The 16,534-nt window shown below is 56.4% G+C and overlaps 1 protein-coding gene across 1 annotated transcript in view; it reads left to right on the top strand.

Annotated features, from left to right (window-relative positions):
- Nucleotides 1-699: 699 nt before the first annotated feature.
- TMEM132E (transmembrane protein 132E) overlaps nt 700-16,534 on the top strand; it is a gene marked incomplete at its 5' end in the record, with an annotated part of 49,792 nt that continues 33,957 nt past the window's right edge. The window contains one exon of the mRNA XM_081108859.1: nt 700-766. Coding sequence (XP_080964985.1) covers nt 700-766 — 67 coding nt within the window. The remainder of the gene's footprint in view (nt 767-16,534) is intronic.

Raw genomic sequence — 16,534 nt, 5'->3', positions numbered from 1 at the left:
GCCTCGAGCTCTGCGAGGGGACCGGCCGCTGGCCGCCCGCCTCGGGCATTCAGACCCGGCGGCGTCGCGGAGGCTGGTGGAGACCGCATCGCCGGGCTCGGCGCTACGTGCAAACTTTTCCTTCTCCAGCTGGATTAAAGTTGCCCAGATTGTCTCTTTCTTTGCGAAAGAAATCTCCCGTTTGCACCTAACCTGGGATTTGTACGCTGGAGCTGCTGCAGGGCGCTCGGAGGAAGGAAGCCGCGCTACCCGTGTGAGCATCCCACCCAACCCGCAAACACTGGGGCTGGTGCTGGAGATCTGCACCCTCGCGCGAGTTCGGGTTCGAGCTGGACCGCGCGGCTCGGGGACCCAGCACTCGGCTCTGGGCAGTCCCGAGACGCCGGCGGCCGCGGGGCCCGGCCCGCACGTGCGGCTCCCCCCTGGCCGCGCAGAGCCTGCAGGGGGCACCAGCCGGGAGGCGAAGGCTCCTCCCGCCGGGAGCTGCGCCCGCCCCCACCGGCTCGAGGGTGTCGCCGGCGGCGCCTGGGACGCCCCCTTCCCTCAAACTGCCCCTGAATTGCACTCCCTGGCCCCAGAGCCTTCGCGGAGACAGCGGGGCGCCACGGCAGTCCCGAGTTGGATGTGACCCAGACCAGACCGGGGGCCGGGTCGTCGTCGGCGGCTGCCCCTCGGCCGCCCCCCGCTCCCGCCGTGGCCATGGCCCCGAGGATGTTGCGCCGCGGCGGCGCCGCCCTGCTCTGCCTCTCGGTGCTGCTCGCCCTCGGTAAGTGTCGCGGCGCGGACTCGCGGGTGAGGATGCGGTGGTCGCCTCCGGAGGGGCGCAGAGGAGACCGGAGAAAAGCGACACCCCCATCCCCAGACTCGCAGCTCGAGTTACCTCCAGCCCCCGAGCGCTTTGGCGGGAGCGGAGGAGTCCCGCCCCGCCCTGGGGACCGAGCCCGGCCCAGGAATCCGGGGGTTGGGGAGTCACTCCGGTCCTTTCCCGATGAGTAAGAAGGGTGCAAACCCGAGTGTCCGGGGGCGTGTCCGCCCACGGAAATCTATGGGGATCCGAGGGATCCACTAAACCGGGTCTGAGGCGCCCCTCCCGTCACTCCCTCCCCCGCAGCCGGCGGGGCGGGGGGCCGCTGGGGGCCGCGGGACCGTGCCTCCCCTCGCCCCTGGCTCGCAGGCTGGTGCGGGGCCGCGCCGCCCGCCGCCTCGCTCCCTGCGCGGCCCGGAGAAAGGAAGCGGACTGCTGGGGCTCGGGAGCCGCGGCGGCTCGCCCACCCGCCGTCTTGTGAGCTGCATCTAAATGGCCGGCTTAGCCGAGCCCGGAGGGAGGGGGTCTAGGCAGCCGGCGCAGCCAGGGCGGCGGGCGGCCGGCGGCGGGTGGAGCGAGCGGCATCCGCGCTCTCGCGTTCTGCAATCTGTTGCGTCTGCTCCCCAGGCTCGCCCCGGGCTCCGTCGTGAAAGGTGTGGGAGCGGGAGGGGCCGGGTTGGCGCGTTTGGGCAGGGGGACGGCAGGGGGACGGGTGAGGGACAGAGGGTCTCTGCACAGCCCCCCGACTCAGATCCGACGGGCCTTCTGCAAGCTGGAGGCGCTCCAGGAGGTGAGGGGCTCAGACCGAAGGGAGAGAGAGAGAGCTGGTAGAGGAGGAGGAGGATGGGGAAGAGAAACCCGCTTCTTCCTCCCAACAAGAAACCAACAGGCCTGGGACACGTTTCCCCAACCAGCAGGGAGTGTGAGTGTGAGTGTGTGTGTGTGTGTGTGGGGGGGGTGGTCGATGCCCCTCGCTGAGGGGTGCACCTAGACAGGCTGGAGAGGGGCTTGGATGGAGCGGGCAGTGGGCTCTCCGCGTTGGGGGACACTGATGTGTCCTACTCCGCTGCAGCCCACACCTGCCCTGTCCCTAAGAGCCTGCCTCGGCTCAGGGTGAGGGCACCCAAGGTCTCTAACCAAGGGCTCTTACCCGGACCCAGGCGCTGCTCTCAAGGTTGAGAGCGGCCAGAAAGGTATGGCTCTGGGTATCTAGGGTCCTGGAGCTTGGAGGGATGGGGGACCCGCTGGCTTTCCTCTGCAGGTCCTGGGAGCTGGTCTGCGTTCATGTCACCAGACCCAGCCAACCCCTTAGTTCCTCTATCAGAAGAGTGGGGCAGGACAGCATGGGGGAGAGGGGTGGTTGTGTGTGTGTGTGTGTGTGTGTGTGTGTGTGTGCAGCTGGGAACCTGAAATTTCCAAGGCTGAGGGTGGGGAAGGGCTGGTTGGGGAGGAGGGTTCTGCATGTCTGTGCCCTGGAGCTTGGCAAGCAGGGGATTTGGGCACCTGGCAGGGGGACACTGAGCTCCGGCCTGGGTCTAGGTGTGGTTCTGCCCCACTTCTGCATCTGGCTACCAGAGTTCCCTTCTGAAAGCTGACCATGCCCCCCGCCCCCCCCCCCCCCCAGGTAGTTCAAATGCTCTTCCTAGTTCCCACCGCCAACCTTCCTGAGTCCTCGTCCTGTTACTAAATATCCTTCCTCCGCCCTCACCTGCCAGAACCCTACCTTGCTGTCCGGGCGCTGCTTCTTTTGGAGTGTGGGCAATCTGCCTCCTTTCCTCCTTAGAAGCCAGTGTCTTCTCTGTGCCCTGTGAGGCCTGGACTGGTGGTGGCAGAACCGTGGGCTGATCCTCTTCTGTCCTTTCACGCAGCCAGTGCCTGGTACCCGCATGGCCCAGGGTTGGCTGATGATCAGCAAAAAGCTATTTGAGGAGGTGGGGTGGCGGCCCCCACTGAGCAGGCATTTTTTTTCCCCTCCTGATTATCTATCTGGCATCCTTTCCAAACTCCTTCCCTGAGTCCCTAGCCCATGCCTTAGTCTCCCCTTCCTCAAGGAAGAGTACCAGAAGATTCTGAAAGTTTGGGGACCCTCCCCAGATGGATATGGCCAGAATCACTGAAATCCCTCCTCCCCAAACCCCATTTCCCCTGGGCCTTCCTCTTTCAGGGCTGCCTAACACCCACACACCCACCCAAACCGTCCCTCTGTCCAGGAAAGGGGTACTGGATTTATTCTCAATTCGGGCTAACTCTTGGTTGGGAGTTCCAGGCTCTTCGAAGATGCTGGGGAGTGGGAGCAGATGCAGTTTTTTGTGTGTGTCTGTCAGGCGGAAGGGTTCTGACCACACAGCCAGACTGGGAGCCAAATAGCCTGGGTTTCTGTCTAACTCTGGCGCCACCGGGCGGGGTGACCTTGGGCTGCCTCCCTCATGTTCCCTGTCTTCCACCAGCAATGTGGCCCCTGGCCCATCCCTTGCCTTCTCACTTTCTGCCAGTCCTGCCGGGCAGATCCAGAACCCCACTCCCTTTCAGGGCCCAGCTCAGCCTGTGGGGTGACAGCCCCTAACCTGCTCCCAGTCTCCAGGCTTCCACCAGATGACATCTGAGAAAGCCTCTTTCCTGTGTCTGGTCTTTGAGGATACTCTCTGCTCCATATCCAGTTTGAATAGGAGTTTAGGGGGGTGGGGTGGTGGTTAAACCTGTTGGAGAGCTGATTATGTCAGCCCCCTCTTCAGTCACCTTCACTGGCTCCCCACTGCCTATAGGAGACAGATACACTCCTTGCCCCCGTCCCCCCAGCATCCAAGGCCTTTATGATTTTGTATCCAGCTACCTCGTCACTTCCGCGGTACTGCCCTCCCTTTGTCCTCCATGCATCTTATAGGAGAGCACTCTTCTCGCCTTCCTGTCTTTCTGCTTTTGCATCACCAGACCCTCCATCTGGAATACCCTGCCTCCAGAAAGTCTTACCTAGCCTTCAAAGCCCAACTCGAACATCATCTCCTCCAGGGAGTCTGCCTGGATTACTCCTCAGCTTCTCACCAGCAGGCCCCATCCCTCTAACAGAAGTAATTGACCTCTTTCCAGTGCTGCCTTGGCCCTTCATGCTGCCTTTGCAGCACTCCTCACGGGCTGCAGTGCCTGTGTGTGAAGGGTGTGTGGGCATATTTCTACAGGATCCTCACAAACTTGCATTTAGGGCAGGAGTCATGTCCTCTTGGTTTTTGCCTCACTCTCCAGGGTTTGGCACATAGTAGATGCTGAGAAGAAATGAAAGGGGTGGGAAGACAACTCTATATATTGGGGGGCCCTCCTAGTGTCCATTGAAAAGGGCGCTCTGGGGTGTGCAGCAGAAGAGGGGAGAGGGCGGAGGCAGGCAGAGACACCAGGAAGAGAGCAATGGGATGGGATGGGGCAGGGCCATGCCACGCCCCTTGAGTGGCCCATACAGGATCCATGTCTCCAGGGTGACATGTTATCACACAGCTCCGTAGGCTATGAAGGTAGTGTCCCACGGGGCTCTGAATACATGATCGCAAACGTCCTCACCTTTGTGCTCACCGGCCTGGCAGGCTCGAGTTTCTCCTCCACGTTGTGTCTATGCGTTGCCTGTCCCCCTGATTCCCTAAGCGCTGGGCTCCTTGGAGATGCAGGAGGGACACACAGCAGGAGGAATGGGTCAGCACCGGGTCGTGGACAGCTCTCTCACAGCTGGAGTGAGGAATGATGCGTGCCCCCACCCCCACCCCCACTCCCAGCACACACACACCCATCTTCCTTCTGGCCACACACAGCCCTTCGCCACAACACAGCTTTGTAATGTTTCAGACCAGTAGGTGGGGATGTGCTATAAACTTGGTGCTTGCCTGGAGGAGGTACGGCCACTCTGGAATAGCAGGGCGGGCATCTTCTCAGCCCTCACTGGGGGCCTGTCTGGAACCGATAGACCCCAGGCCTGAGATTGGTAACGAGTGCTCGTGATGCTGCAGAAGCTGAGACGCCGAGAGGCACCAGCTCCAACCAGCAGGGTCTGCCCACCCACCGAGGACAGGGTATGTGTGCTGGGGGGAGGATCTTGCTTTGTTGTCCTATGTATAATGATGTCCGTCCACAAGGCTGCAACGGAATGAGGTCCACCCTCGTGTAGATGAGGAAATGGGCATTTGAGTGTGTGTGTGTGGGGGGGGGGGCGGGGAGGGGGGCGGAAACTGGCCGACGTCATCCTGCCACTTGGTTCTGGAATTAGGACCAGTACCAGAGCCCAAAGGGGGTTCCTGATGGACTGAGGGTCCGCTCTGGGCCCCTCAATGGAGATTCCACCACCTCTGTTATTCCCTCTCTCTGAAACTTCATGCCAAGATGTGCTCCGGCCTCAATCTCATCTCAGGTCCAGGCAAGGAAGATCATCAGTCACCAGTAGCTTTAATAAGCCTTGCCAGGCACTTGCCAAGCGGGCACGTGGAGGGGTTCGGGAACAGATCTTCAGCTCCCTTATGTGAGCTTGAAGTCCAGTTGAGGAGATGAGAAAAGGTCCTCGATTCTGAAATTCAAGGCAGTTTGAAATCGGGAGTCCCCAGGATACAAGAAACAGGGGTTCAAATCCCGACCTTGTCAACTTGCTGTGCAGCCCCAGGAGAGTCGCCTCCCTCTCCGAGTCTTTCCCTCCTCTGCCAGTGAGAGGATGATGCCCACCGGGCCCCCTACCAACTCTCTTGTTCGGTGATCGTGTCCTCAGCTTTAAGGTGAAGCCTCTCATCACCTCCTTTGTTCATCTGCCCTACGCCCATGCCCCCTCCACTGATGCGCACAGCAGACGCTAACAAGCGGAGATGATTCTTCCTCCCCATTCCCTCCCCAGGGTCTTCCTTACTTCTTCTCTGCCAGTGCTCAGTACAGACTGTTGGTAAGAGATTAATGAATCAGTTGTGTGTGCTTTCTTAAAGAAAATAAATTTCTTTTTCTATTTTTCTTCTTTCTGTTTGTAAATGAAAAGTAGGCCTCCTTATCATCAATTCGGCTGGCTGTGCCATACTCCGGCGGTCCCCAGGGATGAGGCAGTGTGTCAGGGAGTACCACTCTGCTAGCTGGGGCACCCGCTTCTGGAGGACAAATAGACGGGGGTGGGGGGGGGGTGGGTACTGAGACAGGTGAGGCCCGGGCAGTAACAGAGGGGACAAGCTCCTCTAGGGACACAGGCTGAGAGGCCAGAAGTCATGTCTCCTTCCCTGTTTGCCCCTTTCAGCTCCTCTTCCTCTTGCATCACTCCCCAACACACACACACACACACACACACACGCACACGCACACAAGCACATGCACACCTTCGCCCGAGGCCTGCTGGCTGACAGACAGCCCAGCAGGATGAAGTGGAAAATGGGAGCAATTACCTGGATTATTCAATGTTTGTTGCATGAATGAATGAATGCAAGAATGACTAATTCAGTGCAAAAATGAAAAAAGGGTAGAATACGTAATTGAAGAAAATCCCTTTTGCCTGAATTATTATCTAGATAATTATCTGTCTTTGAAAAGTTCTGCTTTTTATCAAACTTGAATTCTTCCTGCCGCATTGTCACTCACGCCTTTTTGACCTGTGAGGATGGCCAACTGATCACTCCCTTCTCTTGAATGGTTTTTCCCGTTCAGTTCAAAACAGAGACGGTAGCAGGTTGCGTGCTTTCCGGCGGGATCTCTCAGCTTATCTCTGTTTCCTCGGCCCGTCTCTCAGGACCCTCAGAGCTGGGAGAGCAATAGGCCAGGGTCACCTGGATAAATGCGCTGACACTCACAATGGCCCCGGTTCTCAGAGACATCTCCATCCAAGAATCCAGGTCTGCACAGCATCAGACCACACAGAGCAGACCCCTGGCCCTGAGAGAGAACAGGCAGCCAGGACACCCTCAACCCTGAACTCCTCCCGGAAACACACCCCAGAGGTGGCCGGCCCTTAAACAGATTCAGCCACAGTTACACTGAGTGACATTCTCTGCTTTTCTGAGGGAGAAGGGGTAATATGGTTTCTGCCCCCAGGGAGTGCCCAGAATGCAGAGACACAGAATGTCATCTTCAGAGAGGCCCCAAATCTAACTAAGGAGGCACAGCCCCAGCTCTCACCAAAGCTGACCACCTTTGTCCAGAAGGTATAGGACCCCACCTTGCAGGCCTCCCCCGACTCCTGCTTCCTCCAGCCCCCAGGGCTGTTGGAGAGCCTGGCTTTGGCCAGAAGCGAGTGTATTTTCGATGGCTTGGTACAGATAATGCTGCAGACTTGTCCCGGCAGGAGACGGTGTCGGTGGGAGCTAAGGGCGCAGGCGCACGCTCACAGGCACACCCACACAGTGTGGGCACACGCTGATATGACTTGCTTGAGAGTTCTGACGGTTCTTTGGGGTTCAGATCCACATTTGTTTCTCACAGCAGCCACTAGGTCAGTGATGGCGAACCTTTAGAGCTCGGCGTGTCAGCATTTTGAAAAACCCTAACTTAACTCTGGTGCCGTGTCACATATAGACATTTTTTGATATTTGCAACCATAGTAAAACAAAGACTTATATTTTTGATATTTATTTTATATATTTAAGTGCCATTTAACAAAGAAAAATCAACCAAAAAAATGAGTTCGCGTGTCATCTCTGACACGCGTGTCATAGGTTCGCCATCACTGCACTAGGTGAAGGCAGCGATTGTGATCCCATTTTACAGAAGGCAAAGCTGAGGCACAGCACAGTTCTGGCTGCACCAGCTCTTGAAGTCAGGTTTTCTGACCCTACCTATGGAGGTCATCTTGTCCTTCCTCTCTGCCTCGCACACACAAGGAATAGCGCAGACTTGGACAGACAGACACACAGACCCATACACCTAAGCGAAGCCCCCCATCTGACCCCATGATCTATCCAGTCTCGTCTTGAGCCCCTCCCCCCCTTGCTCTCTAGCTTCTTCCAGTGCCTTGAACGCGTCATGCTCTTTTCCATGTCAGAGCCTCTGCACATGATGTTCCCTCTGACCGTAACACTCTTCCACCCCCGTGGCCTACACAGCCTTCAGGCCGGAGGCATCCACACTTCCTCCTGGAAGCCCACCCTGATTCGCAGATGAACCAACTACCCCTTGCAGCTCATTGGTGATTTGCCCTGTTTGTACCTGCGCTGCCTGACCTCTCTGCTGGCGGTCGGCTCACGTGGACCTGGGGGGTGTGAGACTCTGCCCGGCCACTGGGACGTCTGGAATACAGTGGGCACTTAATTCTGTGTCAGATGGGCTGGTAAATGCGCGCATGCGCACGTGCTGTACACCTTCCCTGTCACTCAGCAAGTGTTCAGTTGGCGCTTACTATGGGCCAGGCCCTGGTCCTGATTCGTGAGAACCACAAAAGCCCTGCTCTCATGAGCCTGTGTTCCTGTGGGGTGGGGGAGAGCAGACAGTAAATAATAAATATATTCCATAAGTCAATGATATAATATGTAAGAAGGCCAAAAGTACTAAGGAAAATAAGAAAAAGAAAAGTGAGGAGAGAGAGAGAGAGAGAGAGAGAGAGAGAGAGAGAGAGAGAGAGAGATGGGTGGGGCTATGCAGTATTAAAATGAATGTTCAGTTAAAAAGTGTCATTAAGCAGACTCGAAGGAGGGGAGGGAACAAGCTAAGCGAATACTCGAATATTAGGGAGGGACCAGCCCTGGGGCAGGAGTGAGCTTAACCTTTCAAGGTGCAGCAAGGAGGCCAGAGGGGCTGGAGCACAGGGTGGGCGGGGAGGATCGGGGGAGACTGGGTGGAGGAGGGAGGCCCTGGTAAGACATTGACTTGTGGGCTGATGCAATGGGGAGCCATAGCAGGGTTTGGAGTAGGAGGGACCTGAGTTGGCCGGAACTGTAGGCTTGCAGAGCTGCAGAGCCCACAGGGATGGGACTGGCCCCCAGTGCCACAGGGAGGGACCTCTGTCTGCCCTCTTTAGCTCCTTGCTCTTCACAGTCCTGGCTGTGGCTGCCTTTCCCGCCACCCCATGGCCACCCATTGCAGGCAGGGTTGGGGTGCACAGGAAGCAGACTGCAGCAGAGGCCACCCAAGGACTGGCAAGGTTGGTTCCAGACCTGCCCTGCTGAACTCGCTGGGCGGCCGCCCAGGTGTCTTCCGTGGGCGGGGCCTCCTGTCTGTGAAATGGGGCTGCAGCACCAGGTGCTCCCACAGGCACTCCTTGCTCAACACCCCCCCCCCCCCCCCGGCTTCTGCGACAGGGGCCAGATGCGTGTCCTCATCTCAGCTGGGGCGTCCGGGACACCAAGCCATCCTCAGTCTCAGTTTCCTTGGCAGATTCTGTGGGGTTTTTCTTGTTTTGTTTTGTTTAAAATATATTTTTATTGATTTCAGAGAGGAAGGGAGCGGGAGAGAGAGGTAGAAACAGCACTGATAAGAGAGAATCATTGATCAGCTGCCTCCTGCATGCCTCCTACTGGGGATCGAGCCTGCAACCCAGGCATGTGCTCTGACTGGGAAACCAACCCATGACCTCCTGGTTCATAGGTCAACACTCAACCACTGAGCCACACAGGCTGGGTGATTCCGATTCTTTAACTAAGCATCTACCTTTACAGGAAGCCCACTATGGGGGTGAGGGGGTGGGGGGCCCATGCACTTGCTTGGGCAGGGATCTTACACCACTCTAACTTGGGGCGTACAACAGCCAGGATGTCTGCAGGCTCTTGTGCTCAGGGAATGCAAAGTCCAATTTCCCTGGATCCCTGAGCACCTAGCAGCGACCTGGCTTACCTGTTGCTGTGACCTCTCTGCCGGTCCCTGTCTTATGTCTGCAGGTGCTCAGATGGCGGCCCCCTCCTCCCACTACCAGCCACCTGCCACCGTAGGACCACTGCAGCCCGTGCCTCTTAACCAAGGAGGTGACCTGCCCCCGACAACCCACACTCTCCTGTGGGGAAAGCAGGTGTATAGGGCCCTTGTCCAATAGGAAGGAACTCTTGGATTGGAAATAGGAAAAATTGCCATTTTCTCAGCTGCCAACACAGCAGAGAAATGATTTCAATTTTCTGGGGCTGTTTTCAGCAGGAGAAAAACGGCCAGCCGCCAACCCTGTGCATGAGAGGTCTGAAATGCTGGGGAAAGGAGGCTGGAGCTGAGGGAGGGGGTGGGGAGAGAAGCAGAGGGGACTGGTGTGGTGCAGAGGACTGGGCTCCCCACTCGGGCACTGCAGCCTTCTCCCTGGGGAAACCCCTACCCACCCCAGAGCCTGCAGCCGCTGACCACACACCTATGTTGGAGCAGCTGTTGAACAACGTAGTTATCGTAATAGTTACTTCTATTAACTAAGCACCTACTATGTGCCACGCCCTCTGCTGGGCGCCAGAAGTCATTCCCTGGGAGCCAGCAGTAGACTGTTCCGGTTCAGCGTGGTCCTGATGCTCACAGCTCTCCTCCGCACCCTTTCCCTGCACTCGGCTCTCACGCCAAGCTGCTGGGCTTCATCGCTTCCTGTGTGATTTTGCTCAAGTTACTTAACCATTCTGTGCCTCAGTTTCCTCATCTGCAAATGGTTATCAGCAAACCCAACTTATAAGGTGCTGTGATGATCCAATGAGTCCTAATTTCATGTCAGATATTTAGAATAGTATCTGGCCCTATTAAGCGTCCAAAAATTGTATCATTGTTATTTACATTATTAGTACATGCCAGGCGCTTAGTACAGACGGTGTGTTCTTCATTTTTAGTACCCGGTACTTGTCTCATGAGGAGCTTCTAAGGTGGTGTCCTGGGGAAAATGAGCCATGTCTGCTCGTATGGTGATAAAACGCAGCCACAGGCATGTTGGAAAGGACACAGAGTGTGGGGAGCAAGAAAAATCTCCTAATTGCTCAAGAGATTTGGGGAGGCTTCATGGAGGAGGCGCCACTGTGGGAGGCCTTAACCAGGTTAGAGAATTCTGTCTCTGAAGACAAGTAAGTCAGCATCTATTATGTGTCTGATCCCCTGGGGAAGACAGAAATGCAAGGCAAAATGGTCTCTAGCCTACCAGCTCTAAGTCCAGCAGGAGAAAGCAAGGCCGCCTATGAAGGCGTAGCAGGGGGCTAAATGCAGGGTGCGTGGTTGGTAATTCATTACCTGGGTAATTTCTTAACACGTCTCAGAACTTTGACTCTACCTTTCCATGGAGTACTGGGGAGCTGCTGAGTGTTAGGGAGTGAGGGAGTGGCAAAATCAAGGCAGGGTTCAGTGATGACTTGGTTGGGGGCAATTTGCAGACTGGGGCAATGTTGAAGGAAGCCGGTGCAGCAGCTGGTCTGGGAGTGAGGGCTCTAGGGAGGGGGGCTGAGCACTAGAAGTCACAGAGACTCCACCAGGGAGACGGACCTGAGTGTTGGCTCTGCCACTTACCAGGGCCCCGATTTCTCCTTTCTGCTCCTTGGCTTCCGCCTCTGGAAGATTGGATGGCCAATGTGAGGTGCAGAGCCTGCAGCCGAAGGCTCAGTCTTTGGAGCTGACTTTGTTATTTTAGCAGCGAAGGCTCAGGGAGCAGAGGGGCCTTGTCTGCAGCACACGGCCAGTTCTGACCCCCCTCGGGGTACTTTAACCTGCAGGCAGGAGTCCTGCGGAAAGTGGCCGAGGACCAGAACAGAGAGACAAGCTCTCCCTCACTACGAGAGGCCCAGCCTCCTCCTCATGCCTCACCCCCACTGGCAGCCAGAGGCTGAGGGGTCCGACCTGCTTAGAGGTCGCTGTCAGCGTTTGAGCTCCTCGGGAGCCTCAGAAGCACTCCTGTCAGGGGGTGATGGTGGGGTTTCAAGTTGCACAAACGTAGGTTGGACTCCCAGCCCCGCTGCAGTGTCTCTGGGGGACCCTGGAGCCCTGGCCTGCCGGGTCTCCCTGCGCCTCAGCTTCCCATCGGCTGAATGGGCACCCGGGCACCATCTCTCCCAGGCTGGGCTGCTGCAGGCACAAGATACCACAGTGTGTGTGCAAGTGCCTGCTGGGGGCTCAGTAAACGCGGTAGTTTCTCGTTTCCTTCCTTCCTGCCGGGAGCCAGGCCGCGCTGCCTGGAAGCACATATAAGACAGTGCCAACGACTTCCCGGAGAGCTGTGTTCTGCAGCTTGGGTTGTTCTGTTTTGTGTAGGGTCTGATTTTTCTCACCCTCAATGCCTCCTAGCAACATGCTGCTTGTTTTAAGAACAGCAGTGGCCAGCTGCCGGCCCTTGACCCTCCCTCCCTCCCTCCCTCTCTTCCCCGCTCTTTCCCTTCCCAGGTAGGCAGCCACCGGCATGGCCCCCATGCCCAGTGTCCCTCCAGCCCCTGGTGGAGGAGGCATTCCTGGGTCCAGCAGCTGGCCCCATGGCCATGCAGTGCCTGAATTGTACAGGCTGGTGAGGCTGACTCCTCTCCCTCCACAATCTGAGAGTCCTGATCTGCAAACAATAGGAGGAGAGTACGCCTGCCTGTAGGGCTGTTGGGGGCCAGGTAACTGAGTTCTGCACCTGCGGCTCCATCAGAACTCTGTGCATGGTCGCTGTAACCATCTATTCACCGTGACCTCGAGGAGTCACCTCTAACTAGCCGATCCACCCCGAGGGCCCTGGGCTCCCCAGCCTCCCACCACCTTCCTCCTCTGCCTCGGGAATCCTCTGCTCCCGGCTGTTCGTTCTCTCAGCCAACTGTGTGCCCTCAGACCAATCCTGTCCTCCCGCTGGAGTGACTGTCCCTGTCTTTGCAAGATGGGTTTACTGAGCTGGGTCAGTCCTGTCCAACAGAAATATACCATGAGCCACGTATGTAATTTAAGTTTTTCTAGTTATCTCTTGAGAAAAAGTAAAAAAGAAACAGGTGAAGTGAAATTTTAATAACATATTTGAACCAACATATCCAAAAGATTATTTCAACATGGAATCAGCATTAATGAGATATTTTATATTTTTTAAAAAAATGTTGCATTAAATCTTCAAAATCCCTTGTGCACTTTATAGTTGTGTTACAGCACATCGCTATTCCAACTGGCCCCGTGTCAGTGGCCAGGCGGCCACGTGTGACAAGTGGCCACCATCCTGGACACGCAGGGCGAGGTGTCCAGGGGCCTGGAGCCAGTGCTCCGAGGCCTGCGAGCAGGGCCACTCTCCTGGGAGATTCCCTGCTCGGCTTCTCCCCAGCCCTGGCATGATTCACGTTGGGCATGGCGACTCCCATTCATGCCGCTGTCCCTCCCCCTCTGCCCGCAGATCCTGTAAACCGCGGGTCAGATAAAGTCAGCCTCCTGGTCAGAACCCTCCACCTCTCGGAGAGTGAAAGTCCAGGCCTCACGCCACAGTGGCTGACAAGGCCGCGTGATCTGTCCCTTTTCCCGGCAGTGCCTCTCTGAGCGCATCTCCCCTCTTGCCTGCTCCACTGAGGCCACACTGTCCTCGTGGCTGTCCTCACCCAGGCCAGGCACCGAGCCTTGGGAACCTGGACCTTGCTGCATCTCTGCCTGGCATTTCCCCCCAAATAAGCATGACTTACCCCCCTATTGCCTTCAGGTCACCACTGAAAAGCATCTTACCAGAGTGGCCCAATCCTAAAGAGCCCTGCCCCCTCACCTGCTTCATGTTCCTTCACCTGACATGTTGTCTGTTTTGTGTCTTCTCGCCCGTGGATTGACACCACCACCCCACTGGGAAGGAAGCCCCTGAGAGCAGGGGCCACATCTGTGTCGTTCACTGCCCTATGCCCCACACCTGGGCTGCAGGGAATGAATAAAAGGGTTGCTCCTTCCCCTCCTCTCACCGTTTCACTCAGGGAGCCGCTGGGAAAAGAGATCTGAGAGCTAAAGGAGTGACAGGGACACATTCATTTATTCATGAATTCGTTCTCACACTCACCTGCCATATCCTCGCCTCGTGGGCTTGGGAAAATGACTTGACTGCCTTGTGGCTCAGTTTCCACATCTATAAAATGGGATAATAAGTGTATCTTCCTCATAGGGTTGGTTGTCGTGCATTAACAAACCAATGCGTGCCATGTGCTTGGAGCAGCGCCCGGCTTGCAGTAAGTGCTCCCTAAAAGGCAGCTATAGTTTCATTGAGCGCGTGTTTTTGAAGGCCTCCTCCACGCCGAGCACTGTGACAAACACTGAAGGACGTGGTTAATGATGTCACAGACACTGATGTGGGCTAGGACGCAAGTGACTGGCCTCACCCGGGCTTTGGCGAGGGGCAGGTGCGGCTTCCTGTCATTTTGCAGCAACCACTGCCAACATCTCTATGAACCACGGATGCTCAATAGATAGAAGATGCTGTTGCTACCTCCCTAGGGCTACCCCACTGGCTCAGGTCACAGATGGGAAAAGGCAGAGTGGGACTCTGGCTCCGGACACCGTGACTTCCACTCCTCCTGGGCCCTAACCTCCTGACCGTGTGGCTCTAGGTCCCAAGGCCCATCCATCCTCCAGCCCCCAGTGGCACAGGGGGAGCATCACACCCACTCAGCTTGATCCTTGTGTCATCAGCTCACCCATGCAGGTGCCCCCATTACAAAGGGGGAAACCGAGGCACAGAATGACCAGCTGTCCTCCTCCCTTGTCTCAGCCCTGTGCCCAACATACACTCCCCACATATCCCTTTTCCTCGGCCCCTGGCTGCTATCTCTCAGTCTCCCCCACCAGATTGGTCAGACCAGAGCTCTGCAGGCCTCCGGCCCCTCCCACACCCTCAGAAACCAGGTTCTCCTTCTCCATGACCCTGCAAAACCCATCTGCATAAAACCATCCCCGGGCCTTGCCTTTAAAAGTCTTCATCTTTTCTCTTCTCCCTAAACGGCCCCTAAATGATTTCTGTAAATTGCTCTAAGTAGCTCAAAAAAAAAAAAGAAAGAAAGAAAGAAATAATAATAACTCAGTGACTGGCTGCCTGACCGGAATGTCAATGGCTCTCCTGCCTAGCTGAGCTCCAGCTCCTCCCCACCGCGCACTCAGACACGTGACCCCTCTGCTCCCAACCCAGGACCGGGGAGCTCTCACTGAGTGATCAGGCAGGAGGCTGCCCAAGCCGGGTGCCTCCTCATCAGACAGGGAGCTCCTCGGGCAGCAACATTTTCCCTTTCCTCTTCCCTCCCCTACCAGCCTGGGGACTTTCCCAGGGAGAGTGTGCGACTGTGCCTCTCTCATCAGACGAGGGGCTTCCCCAGGAGAAACCGTGCCTGCCTCCTCAGACAGGGGGTTCTCTCAGAAGCCCCTCTGATTCTCACTTTCCTTGTTCTGCAACCAGTCCCCCACCCTTCCACCCCCAGAGCCTCATTTCTTTCACCTCAGATTAGAAATCTGGATCCTAATTCCTAGACTGAGCTGTTTCACCGATTCAATCAAACAATCGTTCATTCATTCATTCATCTACTAAAGCAGGGGTGGGGCACGTCCAGCCCATGGGCCATATAAGGCCCGCGAAATCATTTGGTCTGCCCTGCCAAAGCATTAGGGATGAGTTAATCAAGTGTTTGAGCAAATACAGCAGGCTAATTTTTAAGTTCATAGTTTTCTATGGCCCATGAATGACTTATAAATATCCAAATGGCTGGCCCTTGGCAGAAAAAAAGGTTCCCCACTAAAGCTTTCCAAATACCTACTGTGTGCCAGACCCTGACTGGATATGTGTCCTTCTTCATATTTAGGCTCTTTTGAGGCAATCCTGTGACCGGGCCCCCCAGACGTGGATCTGGTTCTCCTTGGGGTACGGCATCCAGCCAAAGGGCCAGCTGGGACCCCAGGGACATGAACCCAGCCTCAGCCCCTGACCTGACCATCTTCATGACCTCTTGGGCTCTCTCCAGTGTGGGCCAGAGAAGGGCCCTTCCAAGGGAGCAGAGGCCAGAGGAGGGAGGACCCCACCAACTCCAGGCAGGTGCCTCTGTGAGACCCTGGCCTGGCTCATCCTTCCATCCATAGTCTCTACCCATAGCCTCCTCCTCACTGCCAGCCGTGGCGCTCACATGTCATGGCCAGGAGACCTTGGTCCTGGCAACCTAACCCCTCAGTGAGCAAGCCTCTTCCCTTTCGGGGCCTCTGTTTCCTTTTTTGAGATATGACAGAATTGGATTCAATGCACATTTTGTTTTGTGTTTGCTTTTTTTCGGGGGGGGGGGGCAGGAAAATACACTATATCTATACTAATAAAAGGGTAATATGCTAATTAGGGTGGACATCTTCCAGATGTCCATCCAGACAAAGCCACAGAGACTGCAAGGCCCGTGGCTCATGGCAGCCATGGGCTCATGCAGATGTGGGCTCAGGCAGCTGCAAGGTCTGGGGCTCAGGCAGCCGTGAGCCCCGGCAGCTGCGAGGCCTGGGGCTCAGGCCTTGCAGCCCCCATGGCTGGCAGTGGCAGCAGCAACAACGGGGTGATGGGGATGGTGCCTTCTCCTGATCAGCCAGGTCACCTCCTGCAGAGGGAGGCCAGACTGTGGCTTAGGCCCATTCCCGGCAGGGGAGCAGGGGAGCAGGCCTAAGCCATCACTAAGACATCCCCTGAGGGCTCCCGGACTGTGAGAGGGGGCAGGCCAGGCTGAGGGACCCCTCCCCCCCACTGCATGAATTTTCATGCACCGGGCCTCTAGTATATATTATAATATATAAGGGTTAATACATAAGTTGTGTATAATACAAAAATTACATATAATACAGATTATATAAGATGCAGATCAAAGCAGAGTTGCTGGTTGAATGGAGTGGAGGTATTTTCCTGAGGCCCCATCTGTCTCACCTTCTCCTGTCACC

Source organism: Myotis nattereri (assembly GCF_964212035.1).
Source record: "Myotis nattereri genome assembly, chromosome: 16".
NCBI lineage: Eukaryota > Metazoa > Chordata > Mammalia > Chiroptera > Vespertilionidae > Myotis > Myotis nattereri.
This window is presented reverse-complemented; position numbering and strand designations above follow the sequence as displayed.